We start from the raw sequence: 20,074 nt of genomic DNA on the forward strand, positions 1-20,074 counted from the left end.
GGAAGAAAATGGGGATGCGACTAGAGGTGGGAGGAGGGGATAGGCGAGAGGAAGAACAGATTAAGCAGGCAGGGACCAGCTGGGCTGGTTTTGGGATGCAGTAGGGGGAAGGGGAGATTTTGAAACTTGTGAAATCCTCTGCTCTGCTGCTTCCTGTCCCACAGGCCCGAACAGTCCTCCTCCGACACCCTCATTCGCCTCACTAAACTCATCTTCACCCTCAACAACTTCTCTTTTGATTCCTCCCACTTCCTACAGACAAAGGGGGTGGCCATGGGTACCTGCATAGGCCCAATCTATGCCTGCCTCTTTGTAGGTTATGTGGACCAGTCCCTCTTCCGCACCTACACTGGCCCCAAACCCCACCTCTTCCTCCGTTACATTGACTGTATCGGCGCTGCCTCTTGCTCCCAAGAGGAGATCCACTTCACCAACACCTTCCACGCCAACCTCAAGTTCACCTGGACTATCTCTAACACCTCCTTCACCTTCCTGGACCTCTGTCTCCATTTCTTGCAACCATCTAGAAACAGATATCAATTTCAAGCCCACCAACTCCCACAGCTACCTAGAATACACCTCCCACCTGACTTCCTGCAAAAAATGTCATACCCTATTCCCAATTCCATCGCCTCCGCTGCATCTGCTCTCAGGATGAGGCATTCCACTCCCGTACATCTTAGATGTCCTCGTTTTTCAAGGACCGTAACTTCCCCCCCCTCCAGAGTGGTCGACAGCACCCTCGACTGTGACTCCCGCATTTCCCACAACTCATCCCTCACAGCCTGTCCCCGCAATAAGCACCAAAAGAGAATTCCCCTTGTCCTTATGTACCACCCCACCAACATCCAGATCCAACGCATCATCCTCCGACACTTCCGCCATCTGCAATTCGACCCCACCACCAAAGACATTTTTCCCTCCCCACCCTTGTCTGCTTTCCGGAGGGACCAGTCTCTGTGACTCCCTTGTCCACTCCACGCTCCCCTCCAACCCACAACACCTGGCACTGTCCCCTGCAACCACAGGAAGTGCTACACCTGCCCCCAAGACGACTTTCCACATCAAGCAGATGTTCACCTGCACATCTGCCAATGTGGTATACTGCATCCGCTGTACCCGTTGTGGCCTCTATGTTGGGGAAACAAAGTGGAGGCTTGGGGACTGCTTTGCAGAACACCTACGCTTGGTTCGCAATAAACAACTGCACCTCCCCCTCGCACTTAGATGACATGTCCATCCTGGGCCTCCTGCAGTGCCACAACGATGCCACCTGAAGGTTGCAGGAACAGCAACTCATTCTGCTTGGGAACCCTGCAGCCCAATGGTATCAACGTGGACTTCACAAGCTTCAAAATCTCTCCTTCCCCCTGCTGCATCCCAAAACCAGTCCAGCTCCTCCCCACCTCCTTAACCTGTTCTTCCTCTCTCTCCTATTCTCCACCCCGCCCCCATTTCCTTCCTACTAATGTCATCTTTCCTTCGTCCTCCCTGGACTGACCTATCCCCTCCCCACTTACACTCGCCTCTACTGGCTCCATCCCCACCTCTTCAACTTGTCCTTCTCCTCTCCACCTAGCTTCGATCTACCTCTCCCTATTTATTTCAGAACCCTCTTCCCCCGTTCCCCCTTTTGAGGAAGGGTCCAGGCTCAAAACATCAGCTTTTGTACTCCTAAAATGCTGCTTGGTCCGCTGCATTCCTCCAGCTGTACGCTGTTATCTCGGATTCTCCAGCATCTGCAGGTCCCATTGTCTCATTTTATTTATAGCACTTGCTCTTTGAAGATACATTTGTATTATTTATTGATGCTTGTATTTAAAAAGAGACCATTCTTCATTGCTCAGATCTTACACCTGCACAAGATGGTTTGTCAACACGAGAAATAAGTTTAAAAGACAAACTAATAGTTTATTGGAAATAAGCATGATAATATATTATTTTTCCAGTACAGAAAATTGCATTGTACAGTCTCAAGAATTGTTTCTGACAGCTCACTAGGAAGATAACATTGCAACACTGAGGTGCTGGAGTGGGAGGAAAATCATCAACATGTTTGAGAACTGAGAAATCAAATTACAAGACAAAGGCTTAACAATAGGCGACCATTATTCATTCAAGAGAACCAAAGGCACTGAATTTCAAATACAAGCTGAGTAAACATGTACCAAATTTTACAGGGTGATTTTAAAAAAAAACATCTTGTACAAGATTGACAACCAAAGAATTACAATATTTTCCCCATCATATCCTTTTATTAGCTATATTCAATGCGAAATGTAGGATTGCCATTTATTTCAGAAGGAGAGTACACTTTTATAAATCACATTTTGATGTTCAGCTGTATTAAAAGCAGTTCTGGGAGCACAAATGTGAAAATAGCAGCACAAACGAGGAAGAACACTTGTCAACTCCTGCTCCAACATTAAATGCATAAAAGCCAAACTTACACAGATCCAGTTTGGAGCCAAGTTTTAGTTTAAAATTACCATTGGTTCTTTCTGCTCAGCTTGAGTTTTAAAATCCAAAATGGAATGCTTTCAGTGGCAATATTTTAAGAGTACCAGAGGAGAGAAACATTGTGTGCGCAGTTAAATGCAGGACACCTTGTCATTCATTGTTGGTTAGTCCAAATGACACTTTACGGTGTCATGGATCATGACTGTAGTACAAACGTACATGACCATGTTCATTGACACTGCCATGTGAGCTAATGAATTGGAAGCAATGAGGACTTAGGGATCAATAACAAACCCGTTTCACATAAGCCAATACAGGTAGTCCAAAATTAAAAACAGAAAATGCTGGAAATACAATCGATCAGCAAGAGAGAAAGAAACAGCATCTAGGTTAGTGATCTCGACAGTTTTGAGTATTTCCTGCATTTTGTGTTTTACTTTTATTTCACAGCAGAATCTCTACGAATTAGAGGGGGAAAAAAAATTTGACTGAAAATCCCAATAAAAGCGGGAGTCCAGGAGAAAGTAGTGGGGGACAACCTCAACACAAAGTACATCTCATCTGCAGGCTTAGTTCATGTGGTCAGATGTGTAGTGACACTATGCAGCTAATATGAAAAAGTTACTTACTGCAAGATGAGGAAGGACAATCAATTGCAAACACACAGCCCTCAAAATATTTTTTTAATTAACCAATTGCTGCTCAAAGGTTTGTGTCATTCCCACCCCAATGGCCCCATTAGCAAGCTTTAAGTATACACCTAACTGGTACCATTTTACAAAAAGGCTCTCACTTTACAAACAGTATAATAGTGTTACTTAGTGGTGCCTCTGGAAACTCTGTCCTGGGGCTATTACTAGAAAAAAATATTGTACCTATTTAATGCTGACCAGATTAAAGTTGTAACTCAGGTATTAAACAGTAGCACCACCTCATAATTCCTTCTATTAGGAAATACAAGCAAGGCTGAAAGAACATGACAGAGGATGAAGTACTGCCATGATTGGTGGTGAATCAGCACAACATTAGTGAACAAAATTAAAACCAATGAGGGGAGACTTCTGTGTGGGACGTGACCCTTCCAGACAACATCCCACATTTCACGGACTGCTAGAAGCCCAAAAAAGAGCACAGTTACACAAGAGAGCTGCATCTCCATTGACTATGTCCAGTACATTTTCTGAAGTTTGCACTGTAAGTGTTTATTTCAAAACACTGAAGATCTTCTAAGGTATAATGCTTTGATGGGCTTGGTGATAATATGACACCAGAGACCCAAAATTTTTGGAATAAGCAGGGTAGTCAGTCTACAATCTACAAATTCTTTAGATTCTTACTATTTTTTTTTCTTATACCAGGTTTTATAACTGTCTAGTGACACTGGATAAATGCATTATCTACCATCTTACTCAACCACTGATCTCAGTTGGGTAAGAATAATGTACTGCATCCACAATTGTTGGATCAGGAATGGGTGGGATTATGCAAATAAGCCAAGCAGCTCACTATCCTAAGGGAAAAGTGCATATACATAGACGTTAGATGCAAGTAATATTCAGCCTGAACTATAATGGTCCCCTTACTGGAGCAACCTATAAATTCAATTGCAAAGGGTACTTGAGTAGAGGTGACCAGCCAGCACTTGTAGAATCTCAGTACATCAAATCATTTGGAACAGGCTAAACACTCATTGCCATCTTGATGGAACAGCAGGTTTCTGCAAAATGACGATGTAAATTAGGCCAAATGGTCTCCACATTCACACATTGCTTTGTGATTCTTGAATGCCAGCCAGAGAAGATCACATTGATCTTACAGACCTTCACAGCTGCCACTGAAACTTATCAAGTAGAATTAAGGACCTGATTGAACTCATTTCCTTGCCTACTCCCCTGGCTCTCCTAAACTAAACGCGGCAAAAAAGAACATTTGAATTAGTATAATTGGCAAAACCTAAAGTTCCCTCACCATTTCTGAGCTGCTCTGGACTACAATCAGCAGTTGATTAAAATTGATCAAATTTCTAAAAATAGATTCCGGAGGACCAGTCCATTCATTCCTATTGGTCCTGAGCAAGGTTGTTCCATTGATATGTATCTGTGCAGGCCCAGCAGCACCCAAAAAAACCATCAAAGGAGTCTCCCAGTCCTCCAATGAATACAAGTACAAATACTTTGCTAACCAATAGTGAGGAAAATTCCTAACACAAACACCAGGTAATAGCATATATCTACCTGGAATCAATACATAATTTTCTTATTAAATTACAATTCCGTCAGCACAAATAGAAAATATTACGAATCAGGGATCCAAGCATCAATTTTGAGAACCAGGAGATTGAACTAAAGGATGGGGTTGTGGGCAAGAATGCAAATTGCAGACAATACAGATGCATTTCTGTATTCAGACTTTTTAAAAAAGTGAACAATTACATTTAAAAAATCAAATATTCTTGATGTGAACCAAACAAATACAATTTCTTGCCATTAACATTATGTATGCTATTGAGTATTTTATTGAGGGACAGAAGGTCTTTTTGTTTGAAAAAACTACTTATGAAGTGATCATTAAGTCTTGGTCCTGATAGTATTCAGCTTTGTACAACACATTTGAAAGTTCTATTTTTTAAAAAAATTTAATCCTTGCAAAATAAAAATTGCTTCACTATTCACTTATACGAGAGGAGAAACTCACAGAGTGACTACATGTCCTCACTTAATTATGCCATTTCTGTCTACAAACTGATATGCTATATCAGTGCAGGAAGATATAGTTTTGGCCATAACTATTGCTCACTTTAACTGTGTGAACTATGGGAAACTGCAATTAAAACAGAAATTCATTTAGATAGTTTGAAGTGATTAGAGTTTTACATAATCCCATCTGAGCAAAGACAACATTGTAAAGATTTCAAGAACAACTCCAGGTAAAGCAATGGCTCATCGTTTAGGATTCATAGCACACTTCATTATACATGTAGTCCGAAGTGGCTGCTCCAGCACCATTACCCAAGATCATGCCTCAGGTTTCTGAAAAGGAAGTGTAAATCTGCTCTTTGGCAGCAATTAAGGCGTGAAGCACAAAAAAAAACGATTTGAGCAGCGATCCTTCAACTGGAGTCTGAACAGATTAATGTGTGTATGTATAGGGGGTGCCAGCATTTATTTGTCCCCACCTGCGTGTGTCCATGTGTGTGTCCATCTGTTTGTGTGTGTCCCCGGTGTCTGTCCGTATTTTTAAACTGGCTGAATGGTCATTTCCCGCTTTGCAGATCATAGTGCTGGGGCGTGCAATTTGCTCACTGCCGTCGTTAATGGCAGTGTTCAGTGATGTCCACCACCACTGCCTTCTTCCAGCTGAAGAGGAAGTATCCAGCACCTGCACCCAGTGCCACAGCAATGCAGAGGTAACCGTTGTAGGTCATAAAGATCAACATGAGGAAGTAGCTGATGACCACTTGTATGATGTGAAGTAAAGTCTGGATGAGGTGGGGCACACTGAACATCTGCTGGCTGCAAACAAAGGGATCAGTCAGTGAAAAACTCTAGCTCTTTAGGATAGAATGAACGAGTGATACTGTTTTATGAGCACCCGATTCAATTGCTGCTTCCACCCTTTTCATTTGTTGCTTTTCCCCCACTTCAGTTGTTCGGTCAATGTGAAGTTAGGGTTAGAACGGGCGAGAAAGTAATTCACATAAAAATGCAATATACCATCTGTGGTGTATTTAATGATGGCCAGTTTTTCCTGCATCAAAGTCTGACCACTTCAACAAATCCAAAAAGTGAAGCCCAAATTGGGGTGCCTCCCTATAGGAGAAAGTAATTAGCCCCATTTCCCAATAATGTTTTGCTTTAAATTACAGCCAAAAGTAGAAAGAGGTGCAAAAAGGTGCACAGACAGGGTTGACGGTCAGAATCTTTTTCCGAGAGTTGAAAAATGTCTAAAACTAAGAGGTATGCATTTAAGGTGAGAGGGGCAAGTTCAAATATGTGAGGGGAAAGTTTTTTTTTTAAAACACAGAGTGGTAGGAGACTGAAACATGCTGCCAGGGGTGGTGGAAGCAGTCACAACAAGGGCGTCTAAGGGAGTTTTAGGTAAGTACATGAATATGCAAGGCATGGTGGGATACGGACCAAGGGCAGGGAGAAGGGATTAGTTTAATTTGGCATCACGTTCAGCACAACATCATGGGCCAAAGGGCCCGTTCCTGTGCTGTACAGTTCTATGTTCCATGTTCTGGAAGCAATTTACCCTCTCAGTATTGCTCAATAGTTACCGCCCTTTGGTGTCTTCTCCATCCCTCCACTGAAGATATTCACCCAAACCTGAACAACCTTCAAGTGAAATAAGCCACCCCTCAATATCTCAGCACAGGCCTGTCCGCAATTGATAGGACGACATGCAGTTTCCAGAAACTGCAACTAAACAACCAGAGTTGATGGCAGTGTGTTGTAGATGCAAAGCTAAGGCTAGTTGTAATACCAATCTTCCCATTCCTGAAATAGGCCTTTCTAGGTGAGTACCAAATCTTAGTGTGTTTTGCATCACTCACCCAACAGTTTTGTGCGTTTCCATCAGGATTGTCCCATTTGGTCCAGGTACAGGCATGGAATTATAACGAACATTAACCTGCGATTTACGAAGCAAACATTCTCGACTGATTTTCAGCCCCTCGTAAGCCAAAGCACACAGGAAGACAACCACACAGGCACCGACCATCCCTGAAGAAGACAAATGAGCAAAGGCAAGATTGAGGTTTGAGGTTAAGCAATATAGAAATGTGGAAATTTGCTTGACCTACATAGTTAGGAATGATTTAACAAAGACATAGACTATATCATAGGGACAGGAATGGAAGAGAGAAAGGTTGGCAGGAGCACTTCAGCTCACAAGGTGACAAAGTGCCAATTCTTACCTTCAATCTCAACTGTTGCTATTGGACCCAAAAGGTGCAAAATGAGTATTTTCTCAATAAAATACTAAATGATAACAGTGACAATCTGGAATTAATGAAATGTCTTGCTCATTGGAAGATTGGGTCATGTGAAATCTGGAAATAACAAAGCTCTGACCAATTCCACCTCCAGCCAGCTTACCACAGAGGACAAGGGTTCTTGGAATGCAGTGGTAAGCTTAGGGCCAAGAGGTCCAGATTCAAGTCCTACCTCCTCTTTAAGTGTGTAATAACATCTCTAAATAGTTTCATTAGAAAATATCTACAACTGAGAACATTTACATCCTTCTACATTTCCACCTGATGGAATGTAAACACACACTAATACTAATTCTATGAGTGGCAGTGACCTGCACGTATCTCACATGACTATTCTTCACAAGTGAAACTGAAATCAGAGAATCGGGATTAACAGCACAGGTTACAATGATCTGGGGCTTCAGTCTGAGTGTTCTGCTGCATCTCAGCGTTACTCACACTCTCCTCGCCATCAGGTGATTTTGGGTTTCAAACATCAACTCATGTTTACAAAAATTCATTCAGTGGATGTGCACTTTTGCTGGTTGACCTGGCATTAATTGTGCATCAGAAGGTGATGGTTGTGGTGGTTGGGGGTGGGAGGATGTTGGTGGTAATGGTGTTAGTAAACTGTACTCGAACCACTGCAGTTGATTCACTGTTGGGGAGGGAGTTCTACAATTTTGACCCAGTGACACAGAAGGAATGGCAATATATTTCCAAGTCAGAATTTGAGTATTTTGGAGGGAAGATTGCAGGTGGTGGTATTCCCTTGTACCGCTTGTTCTTTCAGATGGGTGCAGTGGAGAGTTTGGAAAATGCTATCAGATGAGTCTTACTGAAGTTCTACAGTGCATCTTGTGGATAGTTCACATTGCTGCTACCACAATGCAGTGATGATTGACAGTGCAATAATGAAGTTGGTGGATAAGCTGCCAATCAAGTAGCTGCTTTGTTCTGGATGGTGGCAAGTTTGAGTGTTGATGGAGCTGCATTCATCTAAGCAAGTGGGAAGGATTCCATCACACTCCTGACTTATGCCTTGTAGGTGGTGGACAGGCATTGGAGAGTCAGGCTGTGAATTATTCGCTGCAGTATTCCTAGCCTATGACCTGCTCTTGTAGCCACTATTTATACAGCTAGTCCAGTTCAGTTTCTGGTCTGATGTCCAAATGCTGACAGGAGATTCAGTAATATGTCATAGACAATGTTTCAATTCTCCTTGTTAGAGATGGTCATTGCCTAACACATGCAGTGCAAATACTACTTTCTGCTTGTCAGCTGAAACCTGCAAATTTGACCATTTGGACATGGACTGCTTCAGTATTAAGGAGTCACGAATGGTGTTGAACATTGAACAAACAACAGTGAACATTCCCACTTCTGACCTTATGATGGAGAGAAGTTCATTGATGAAGCAGCTAACGATGTTTGGCCCTGGGACACCCAGAGGAACTCCTACAGAGATGTCCTGAAGTTGAGATAACTGACATACCAGGTTTTATTTGAATCAGTGAGGTATTTCCCCGAATGTCACTGACTCCAGTTTTGCTAGGGCTTGTTAATGCCACATTCAGTCAAATGCAGCTTTCGTGTTAAGGGTAGTCACTCTCGCCTCACCCCTGGAATTCAGCTCTTTTGTCCATGTTTCAAGTAAGGCTGTAATGAGATCAGAAGCTGTTTTGCTGTGGCAAAACCCAAACTTTGCACATAATCAATGCCAATATTCAAATGAAGTACTGAAGGAGGGCTGCATTGGCAGTGATTTGGTCTTTTAGATGAAGCACGAGAAATGGAAGTGAGGGTAGACAGTGCAGATGTTTGAGCCTGGTCCATCATCTATTAAGACCATGATAGAACCTCAACATCAATTCCTCATTTCACTATAAAGCCCTGTCAGCCTAACTCCAAAAATATATTAATGACAGTCACTAAGAGGTACTTATTGACTAAGCATTTATAATACCCTGGGCTAGGGTGTGTCACAGATTATCATCTGTCTAAAATGGTCATACCCTTACATTGAGACTATGTTCCAGTGCTAGACTCTCTAGCAAAGTGAACTAGACTCTCAGCAATTACCCCACCAAACCTTTTCATAGTTTTATACTGTCAGACCACCTTGTTGTTGTTCTAAGTGGCAGAGAAAATAAACCCAATGTACTCAAACTGTCCTGATAGAACAATATTCTCATCTCAAAAATCTGCGAGAACCTTCATTTCACTTACTAAATATATCTCCTCGCTAACGTAGGGAATCCAAAACTATAGACAGAACTCTAGATGTGGTTTCAACAAATCCCTGTATAAACTGCAGTCCACTATTAAAAAACAGTGAGAATTTAAGAGGGTCTCACAGAGGTTAACACTGATCAGCACCCCACAACATCTGGCTCAGAGCTCATAATCCCAGAATCTTGTCTTTGACCTGACACATAGTTTGGGATGTCCGGCCACACAGGCTTCAATATTTTCCAAACCAGCTGGGTGTTAGACTTCATTAATCTCTCCCAATCTAGCATTATTTTGAATATGAAATTCCCTTGAGTTCAAGTTACACAGAGTCCTTCCGCTTCCCCATTTTGTCATCTCCTCTAACCCAATATTATCAAGATCTCTATGTTTTCCATCTACAATTCTGAGCTCTCTTGGCTCCTCTATTTTAATTGCCAATATCAACTATGTCTACTAATGCATGGGCTCCAAATTCTGGAATTGCTTCCCCAGACACCCGAGCCCCTCCATCCTCCTTTAAGATGCTCCTTAAAACGTACAGAATTGCTAAACTTTTTAATAAGCTGTCGTAATATCTCTTTCAGATCTCTGCCAAATTTTGTTTATTAATAATTCTTAGTGTCTTGGGCCAATAACTGTGTTAAAAGACGCTATGTAAGTGTAAGGAGTGTTGCTCGAGTCATCAGCTGCAGGTCATGGCCTCTGAACTGCTGTGATGTCAGTACTCACCTCCAACTGAGTTGATCACTATCCCAGGGAACAGCAGCTCCACTTTCTTGTACCCAAAGTAGAAGGTCATTTGCTGAGGGATAAAGGAATTGCAGCATGAGACTCAGATTAGATTGCGACCACAAAATCCAGCTAAATATTCAAACTGCTATCACTCCCACAACATCCCAAACATGGTAAAGTAACATTATTGTGTTCCAGAAGCCAGATGGTGGAAAGTAGAATTGGAAAAAAAAATCTGTGGGGTTTTATAAGCATTTATTTACAGATATACATATTACAAATTTGCACCTTCTAACCAACTAGTTGAGACAAGCACCAGTGAATTCTCATTATCTGCACGCAATTAAACATAATTAATATACAATTAATGGGACTGGACAAATGTACGATTAACAGTTAGGAGGTGGTTACACACAGTATCACCATCCTCAATGATATCGGTGCAAAAGCTGAGCCCGAAGAATTTGCAACTCTCAAGCTGAAGTGCTAAGTGGATAATCCAACTTGGCCTCCTCCAAGGATCCACAGCACCACCGATACCAATCTTCAGACAACTCAATCACTCCATGTGACAGAGAAACAGCTGAAGGTATTGGACACTGCAAAGGCATTGGGCCCTCATGACAATATTATACCAATAGTACTGAACACCTTGTGCTCCAAAACTTGCCATACCCTGAGCCATGCTGTTCTAGTACAGCTACACCACTGGCATTTACCCAACAATGTGGAAATTACCGAGACAAGTCCTGACCACAAAAAGCAGGACAAATGCAGCCTGGTCAATTACCTTTCCATCTACTTTACCTTCTATCACTTTGGCAAACAAGAATATCATCCACAGTGCTATCTAATGACACTTACTCAGTGACACTCAGTTTGCGTTCTGCTAGGGCCACTCAGTTCCTATCCTCATTAGAAGCTTGGTCCAAGCATGGACAAACAGCTGAACTCCACAGGTGAAAAGAGAATGACTACTGGCCTTGACATAAAGCCAGAAGTTGACTGCATGTGGCAATTATGAGACCTTAACATTGGAATGACATTGCAAGCTATTTCTCTTCTAAGACCCCAAACAATTTCCTCTTACAATAAAATCATAGCTTAGCTACAGCATAGGAAGAGGCCATTCAGCTAGAGAACTCGGGGCAATAAATATTGATGCTTTGAAAACAGTTCACATCACAGAAGAGAAAGTGCTGAAGATCTTCGAAAACAAAGGTGGATAAATCCTTGGACCTGCTCAAGTGTATCCCAAGATGTTGTGGGAAGTTAGGAAAGAAATTGCAGGGCCCCTAGCAGAGATATTTGCATCATCCATAACCACAGGTGAGGTGCCACAGGAGTGGTGGGTGGCTAATGCTGTGCCACTATTTAAGTGTCATTATTTAAGAAAGGTTGTAAGGAGAAGGTTGTCAACTGTAGACCTGTCAGTCTGACATCAATAGTGGCTATGTTGTTGGAGGGAATTCTGAAAGGTGGAATTTATATGCATGTAGAGAAACAGACTGATTTTGGAAAGTCAGCTTGGCTGTGTACGAGGGAAATTCATGTCTCCCAAACTTGATGTGAGTTTTTCAGAGGAGATAACAAAAAAGACTGATGAGGGAAGAACGGTGGATGTTGTTCACCTTGGACTTTAGTAAAGCCTTTGACAAGGTTCTGCACGGTAGACTAATAAAGACTAATTAAATTGGGCAGCACAGTGGCTCAGTGGTTAGCAGTGCAGCCTTACAGCACCAGGGACCCGGGTTCGATTCCAGCCTCGGAGTTTGCACATTCTGTGTCTGCGTGGGTTTCCTCTGGGTGCTCCGGTTTCCTCCCACAGTCCAAAGATGTGCAGGCTAAGTGGATCAGCCATGCTAAGTTGCCCGTAGTGATCAGGGGTGTGTGGGTTATAGGGGCATGGGTCTGGGTGGGATGGTCCAAGAGGCGGTGTGGACTTGTTGGGACAAAGAGCCTGTTTCCACACTGTAGGGAATATAATCTAAAGTTAGATCACATGGGATTCAGGAAAGCTTGTTAATTGGACACAAAATTGGCTTTACAGCAGGAGACTGAGGGTGGTGGTGGAGGGTTGTTTTTTGGAAAGAAGGCCTGTGACCAGCAGTGTTCCACAGGGATCAGTATTGGGTCCACGTTTGTTTTCATTTATATAAACAATTTAGATGAAAATTTAGGAGACGTGGTTAATAAATTTGCGGATGACAACAAAATTGGTGGTATGGTGTACAATGCAGTTATTTAAGATTACAGAGATCTTGTTCAATGGGTCAATGGGCTGAGGAGCAGTAAATGGAGTTTAAATTGGATAAATCTAAGGAACTACATTTTGGCAAAACAAACAAGGGCAGAACTTATACAATTCATGGTAGGACCCTGGATAATGTTGTAGAACAGACAGATGTAGGGCTTCAGGTAAACAATTCTTTCAAATTTGCGTCACATGTAAATGTGGTTAAGAAGGCGTTTAGCACACTTGCCTTCATTGCTCACTCCTTTGAGTACAGGAGTTGAGATGTCATATTGAGATTGAACAAGACATTGATGAGGCCTCTTCTGGAGTACAGTTTACAGTCTGGTCACTCTGCTACAGGAAGAATATTATTACATTGGAGAGGGTTCAGGAAAGATTTACGAGGATGTTGTTGGGAATGGAAGGGTTTGAGTTATAAAGATAGGCTGGTTAGACTGGGACTTTGTCCACTGGAGTGAATGATGACCTTACAGAGGTTTATAAGAATAAGTCCTTCTGTACACCATTTGTACAACAGGATTTCACTTAAAATATTGACAAACAGAATCCTATTTCCACTGTACCCACAACCACAAGTATTTCAGCACGCCAAGTACTTTTAACAACCCTTTTTTTACTTTTAGTAAGCCTAGCAAAAGGGCATTTTCTATTCTTATCAATCAGAAATGTTATGAAAGCAGTTATAGTAGAAAACCTATGAAAAGGATGAGAATATAAAGCTTCACAACAAGTGACTAGAATTTACAGTCAAATAATTGTTACAGTATAGGATGAGGCTCTTCAGACCTTTGTGTCTGTGCAAACTGTGTCCAAATCAACATCATCCAGTCCTTTTAGTTTAGCCCAGGCAAGTGTTCTCTGCAGACAATTATCAAAATCCCTTTTTCAAAGCCATAACTGAATCTGCCTCCATCAAACATCAGCCAGTGCATTCAGATCCTAACCACGTGCTGTGTAGTAATGATTCTCCACCTGATACCATTGGTTATTCTGCATTCCACTTTAAATCCGTGTCCTCTGGTTCTCAAACCTTTTGGCAACAGAAACTGTTCCTCTTTATCTATTCTACCTAAATTTCTCATCATTTTTATCATCGCTAACAATTCTCCTCTGAACTAACTCTTCATGAAGGAGAATAACTGGAACTGTTTCCATTGTTTTTAATTCCTCATCCCTGAAACCTCTTCAATGCCTCCTCATCCATCCTGAAGTGTGGTGCCCAAAACCAACAACAATTACTTAACCTGAAGGCTCCCTCAATAGTACCTTACAAACCCACAACCTCTGCTGCCTGACAGAGTGAGGCCAGCAGACACAGGTGAGCACCACCACCCACAAGTTCCCCTCAAAGTCACTTGATCCTACACAGAACTACATTGTGATTCCTCCACATACTGCTGGATCAAAATCCTGGAACTCCTGTCCAAACTATATGTGGATGTACCAACACCCCAAGGACTGCAGCATTCTTAGAGGCAGCTCTCTTTCTCCAGGGCAATTTGGGATAAGTAATGAATGCTAGTCTTTCCAACAATGCCTACATCCCACGAATAAATAAACAGGAGTTGAGGCTGAACTAACTTACAAAAAAGGAACAGGGTTGGAACATAGCATGAGGACAAACACCAATATGGACTGGATGAACTGAACAGCCAATTTCCATGATGTACTTTCAATGTATTTCTCTATGGTTACCAGAACAATCTGTATTCATAATGCACCCTCATCATTGTAAAATAGCCCAAGGCATTTCTTAGTGAAGCATTACCAAATAAATTTTAGCAATCAGCCACGTAGGAGATATTAGGGCAGACAAAATAATGTTTGGTCAAAATATTAGGTTTTTGAGGGGTACCTTAAAAGGTTCAGAAAGGAAATGCCAGAGTTTTAAAGCCTTGACAGCTGAAGGTATAGACGCAAGTGGGCCAGTGAGGCAGCCCAAAGTGGAACGCTGGCGGAGGCATGGTGTGGGCTGGAAAATCTGGAGTGGGACTGCGAGGAAACTTAGATTCTCTTAGGTTTTTTTTCCTGATCTTATTCTGAGTAAATGTGAATGGCGCCAAGAAATGTATGGTGAAGATACACATTTTTCACTGTATTTTTACAGTGGATACACGTGACAATAAACAATTTGATTCAATTCAATTCAATTCAAGAAAGTGTCAAAATAATTAAAATCAGGGAAACATGATGGGCCTGAGTGGGAGAAGTTCACATAGCGGAGGTTGTAAGGCTTGCAGCAGACTACAGAGACAGGGAAGAATGAGATCATGTAAAGATTTTTAAACTAGGATAAGAATTCTAAAACAAAGACATGGCCAAATCTGAAGCTCAGTAGAAATGTGAGGGCACAGGAAGAATGAGTGAATGGGAATTGGTGTGAGTTGGTGTATAGACAACAAAGATTTGGTCAGGCTCAAGTTTATCAAGGATGGAATATGGGACACCGATGAGGTGAACGACTGAACAACTGACATTTGGAAAGAGGTTGCCATTATGAACGGCAGTCTGTCTTCCACACACCAAAGTCCACATCCTTTACAGTTACTTTTCTCTTTTAAGAAATGGTTGTGGTTTTCACAGCTGACAGCAGCCAATCTCAGTCAGCAAAGATCTGAGAATAACTAACAGAAACACAGTGCTGGAATCACTGATGAAAGAGACACAATTGAAACACTGGCTGTTCTACTTCCTCCAAAGATGCTGCCTGACCTGCTGATAGTATTTTCTATGTCTCAAATTTTACAGCATCTATACTTTCTTTTCTCCTTTGTCAGTTTTATTGCCAGATGACATTCACCTTAATGAAATTGTTTAGAATCCACAGATAAAAACCAACTTTTTCTTTTAAAAAGTGTACTATTGTCCTTGGAGTGGTCTTTTAGATAATTTTTTCGTGATTGCAGATGACCTGTTCAGAGATTACTGCCACCCATTCACAGCAGGACTCAGGAAGCCACTCCCTGACAGTCTTGGGCTACAATGGTATGAACAGCACAACAAACAACTCAACGCAACAGATACATGCTATGAGAAAAAGAAAGGTAATGGTCTACCCACCTCCAGGAAGCTTTCATCTTGCATCGAGGATCAGACTGTCATTCTGAAAACCACATAACTTTACCTTTCCATAATTTTTATAGTGGGCTTCGCCCCCAGAATGTATGTTTTAAAATGAAAACCACAACCTCAGCATGCAGGAAGCTCAATGATCAGCTAATCACCACAAGCAAGAGAAAGACCAACAATAATCAAGGATCACAGTACAATTTGCACATGAGAAAGAGAGATGACAATTTGATTTTGTGGAAAAGAGTGACCCTCCGGCAGTTTGGCAGCAAGTCGGAACCCCATCGGAGGGGAATTACTGCAGCAGTTAAGTTGGAAACTATCATCTGATTTATCATGCTGTATTCCCAAATGGCATGTGAAACAGCGACTTGTTCAGTCCCATTCTTAGCCTTTCCCCCACTTCACATCTCCCTCTCACTGGTGCACTCGATTTAATCAGAAATCTCTTAAGCTTTTGCCCCCCTCAATGCAGGCAAGACAGAAAGCAACTTTCAGACAGGTCAGCAAATGTGCATTTATTAGCAATTTTTGAGTACCAACATTTAAATTTTAAACATTTAGTAAGCGGAATTCTTACAGCAGCCAGGCAGAAATATTCTTCAGTCATACACGGGCTAAAAGGCACTTCAAACTATGTGGCACAGTGGTTAGCACTGCTGCCTCACGGTGCCAGGGACCCAGGTTCGATTCCATCCTCGGACAACTGTCCGTGTGGAGTTTGCGTATTCTGCCCATGTAAGAGTTCCTCCGAGTCCTGCAGTTTCCTCACACAGTCCAAGAATAAGCAGGCTACGTGGACTGGCCATGGGAAATACAGGGTTATAGGGATAGAGTTGGTGGGATACCCTTCAGAAGATTAGTGTGGATTCGATGGGCTGAAGGGCCTGCTTCCACACTGTAGGGATGGTGATTCTACGCTGAAAATTAAGATCAAATACACAGTGACTGTAACTGTCAGCAACATGAACTATTCCTCACACCACACAAACAGCTGCTCCATGACACACTAGGCACCTAGACACTTAATGGTAGGAAGGATCCAACTCGAAACAAAATGGTGCCTAAATTGAACAGAAGCATCACAATATTCCATTTCCCAAATAAAATGAGCATCCTCAATTCACCTAAAACCACACAAGGAATTGAGAGTCCCATCAACTTGCTATTTAGTCAAGGCCAGGTGGGTGTTTGTGTAGATCCTAAAACATATGGGTAAGAATGAAACCTTACCATCATCATTCCACCAGAGCCATGATCATGGCCTGGAGCAGATGTTGATGAGTGGTGAGCATGGCTGTCCGAGCTCATTGTCATGCTGTGATGGCTGCTGTCATCCATTGACATATTCATTGTAGTGGTGGAGAAAATGAGTCCAAGACTCTCTATGAGGGTCTGGAGAGAGAAACAAACATCATTAGATTTCCCTGGCTGGATGTAAAACATACACCAAATTGGCCCAAAATAGGGGCAAGGTCATCTATGCTCCAGATCAATTGGATTTGCACCGAATGATGTTTTGGAACAAAACCAGTATTTTAAAAAAACATTGATCATGAGTGTTGTAATAGATTAATTAAAACTAACTAACAGTATGTAGTTGTTCTACAAGGCACTGATCAAATTACACCTACAGTACACTGCGCCATGTTAGAATGCACAATATATTTCTAGCAGAAGGCATTGGAAGGAAAATATTTAACATTTTACCGGGAATAAGATGAAGAAATGAAAGCAAGAGACAGAAAAAGAAGAGCGATCAAGTGGGGTAGTTTGTGAAAGGGTGCTGGGGTGGAGAGAGTTTAGGGGTCAGACTGTGATGAGTCCAGGGGAAATGAAGGGGGAGGGGAAGAGTGAAGAAGAGACAGAATGGGAAGACAGGGTGGAATTAGAGGGGCTGAAATAGTGAGTGGAATGAAGAAGCAATTGATATAAATACAAAGGAAAGAAATAACTTGCAGGGCAGATTTACTGAAAATAAATATCAGCATTTAGTGTTTCAGCTTTTGGGGAAAGCAAAATTAGAGGCCATTAATATAAAGAAATCAAGCAAGTAGTTCAGAAGCAACATCTTGAGTGTGGTGAAAATATGCAACTCAATACCCCAGTGGGCACTTGGAGAAAATAGTCTAGATACATTTAAGGGGAAAACTAGGTAAATACAGGGTTAAAGGAATTGAGGGTATCGTAATAAAAGTTAGGTATGATAGGATTGGAGGACAAGTGGAGAATAAACACTGAAGGTGAATGAACTGTGTTCAATAGTCTATCCAGTTGTTTTTCTTACTATTACTAATGGATAGACACAAGGAATCTCCCAAACATGGTTGGGTTATATGATCAGAGTTAATGTGCTGGAAAGATGAGTTTCAAAATGGGACAAATGGACTTTTCCAATTCATAACTTTGATTTAATACTCACTGTACAACAGGCAAGCACTGACAATGCAAACATAAAACAAAAACAAAAGACAGCAGATACTGGAGATCTGAAACAAAAACAAATTTCTGGTAAAACTCAGCAAGTCTGGCAGCATGCGTACCGACAAAGCAGAGGTAATGTTTCAGGTCCAGTGACTTTTCTTCAGAACTGACAGTAGCTAGGAAAAGATTGGTACATATGCTGAAGACTGGGTGAGGGGAGGAATGAAAAATGGTGGAAATGAAGCCTTTAGAGAGAGAACAACAATTGGGCTGACGAAGGACTGGGGAATGAATAACTGCTAACGGGGGACATTAGTGGCTGACATTGGGTTGTGTGTGGTAGCAGCCCACATGATGACAAGGCCTGATGTGTGGAGATTCAGGTGAGGACATGGGAAAAGGTGGTCAGGCCCTAAAATTATTAAACTGTATATTGAGCCCCAAAGGTTACAGGGCTTCCAAGCGGAAAATGAGATGCTGTTTTTGCAGCTTGCAGTGAGCTTAGCTGGAACACTGCAGTAAGCCCAAGTCAGAAATGTTGGCCAGGGAACATGGTGGAACCATGTGATGATGTGGCATAAAACAGGAAGCTCAGGGTCATTTTTGCACACAGAAAATAGGTGCTCTCCAAAGTGGTCACCCAGTCTGTGTTCCATCTCCCCAACATACTGGAGAGCACAGGGGAGCAGCAAATACAGTAGGAGATAGAGTGAAGTACAGGTAAATTGGTGCTTCCTGGAAAGTGTGCCTGGGACCGTGGGCAGTGAAGAGGGAGGTAAATGGGCAGGTGTTACAATTTCGGTGACTGCATGGGAAGATCCCATGGGGGTGTGGGGAGGCAGTGGGAGTGAAGGAGGAGTGGATGAAGGTGCCCCAGAAGGAACAATTCTTGTGGAAGGCTGACAAGGGAAAGGAGGGGGAATGTGTGTGGTGGTGGCATTCCACCAGAGGTGGTAGAAATGGAGGCCGATAATCCTTTGGAATAGGATACTGGTGGGGTGGCAAACGAGGACCAGGGGTCCCTAGGGGTATTGTAGAAAAAAAGAGGTGAGGGCCGAAGTGCAGGAGATGTGTCATAAAAGTGATGGGTGTTAAAAGGAGTAGCTTTTCAAAGTGAGGACGAGTTTGGCCAAGCAGACAAAGGTGACAGTGAATGGAGACGGATTAGATTAGATTAGATTCCCTAGAGTGTGGAAACAGGCCCTTCAGCCCAACAAGTCTACACCACCTCTTGATATATCCCACCCAGACCCATCCCCCTATAACCCACACATCCCTGAATGCTACAAGCAATTTAGCATGACCAATCCACCTAACCTGCACATTTTTGGACTGTGGGAGGAAAAACACAGACACGGGAAGAATGTGCAAACTCCACACAGGCAGTCGCCCAAGGGTGCATTCGAACCCAGGTCCCTGGCGCTGAGAGGATGAGGTGCTAACCACTGAGCCACCGTGCCACCTTTTTCTTTAGAAACAGGAAGCGGCAGAGAGCTCTGAGACCATCCTGATGGCAGATTGATTGTGTAAAGAGATTGCACGTTCATGGTGAGGCGGAGCCTGCAAAAGATGTACAGATTAGGTTGATTGACCATGCTAAAAATTTCACTGTAGTGTCCAAGGACGTACAGATTAGGTGAGTTAGCCATGGTAAAAGACCCATGGGGGGGTTTCAGAGTCTGGGTGGGGGTTTTGTTATTCAGGGGTTGGTGCAGACTCCATGGGCTGAATGGTCTCTGCAGGGACTCCATGATTCTATACTAAAAACAACCAGAACTGCAGCCCCAATTATATTCCAGCTGAAATCTTCAAAACAGATAGCCTTTTGCTCACATCAACACTCTCCGCACCAAACTTAATGACTAGGAGAAGCTTGTTAACAATTCTTCAGAATGTCATCAACTTGTTCATTAAACTGCATA

General features: G+C 42.4%; 1 protein-coding gene across 1 annotated transcript in view; it reads right to left on the reverse strand.

The window, feature by feature from the left end:
- Positions 1–1,886: 1,886 nt before the first annotated feature.
- The window catches only part of slc31a1 (solute carrier family 31 member 1), a 32,379-nt gene continuing 14,191 nt past the window's right edge, over positions 1,887–20,074 (reverse strand). Inside the window, 5 exon segments of the mRNA XM_048558732.2 lie at positions 1,887–5,824; positions 5,827–5,972; positions 7,016–7,184; positions 10,400–10,472; positions 16,962–17,123. Coding sequence (XP_048414689.2) covers positions 5,784–5,824; positions 5,827–5,972; positions 7,016–7,184; positions 10,400–10,472; positions 16,962–17,123 — 591 coding nt within the window. The 3' untranslated portion in view covers positions 1,887–5,783.

Source organism: Stegostoma tigrinum, chromosome 29 (genome assembly GCF_030684315.1).
Source record: "Stegostoma tigrinum isolate sSteTig4 chromosome 29, sSteTig4.hap1, whole genome shotgun sequence".
Taxonomy (NCBI): domain Eukaryota; kingdom Metazoa; phylum Chordata; class Chondrichthyes; order Orectolobiformes; family Stegostomatidae; genus Stegostoma; species Stegostoma tigrinum.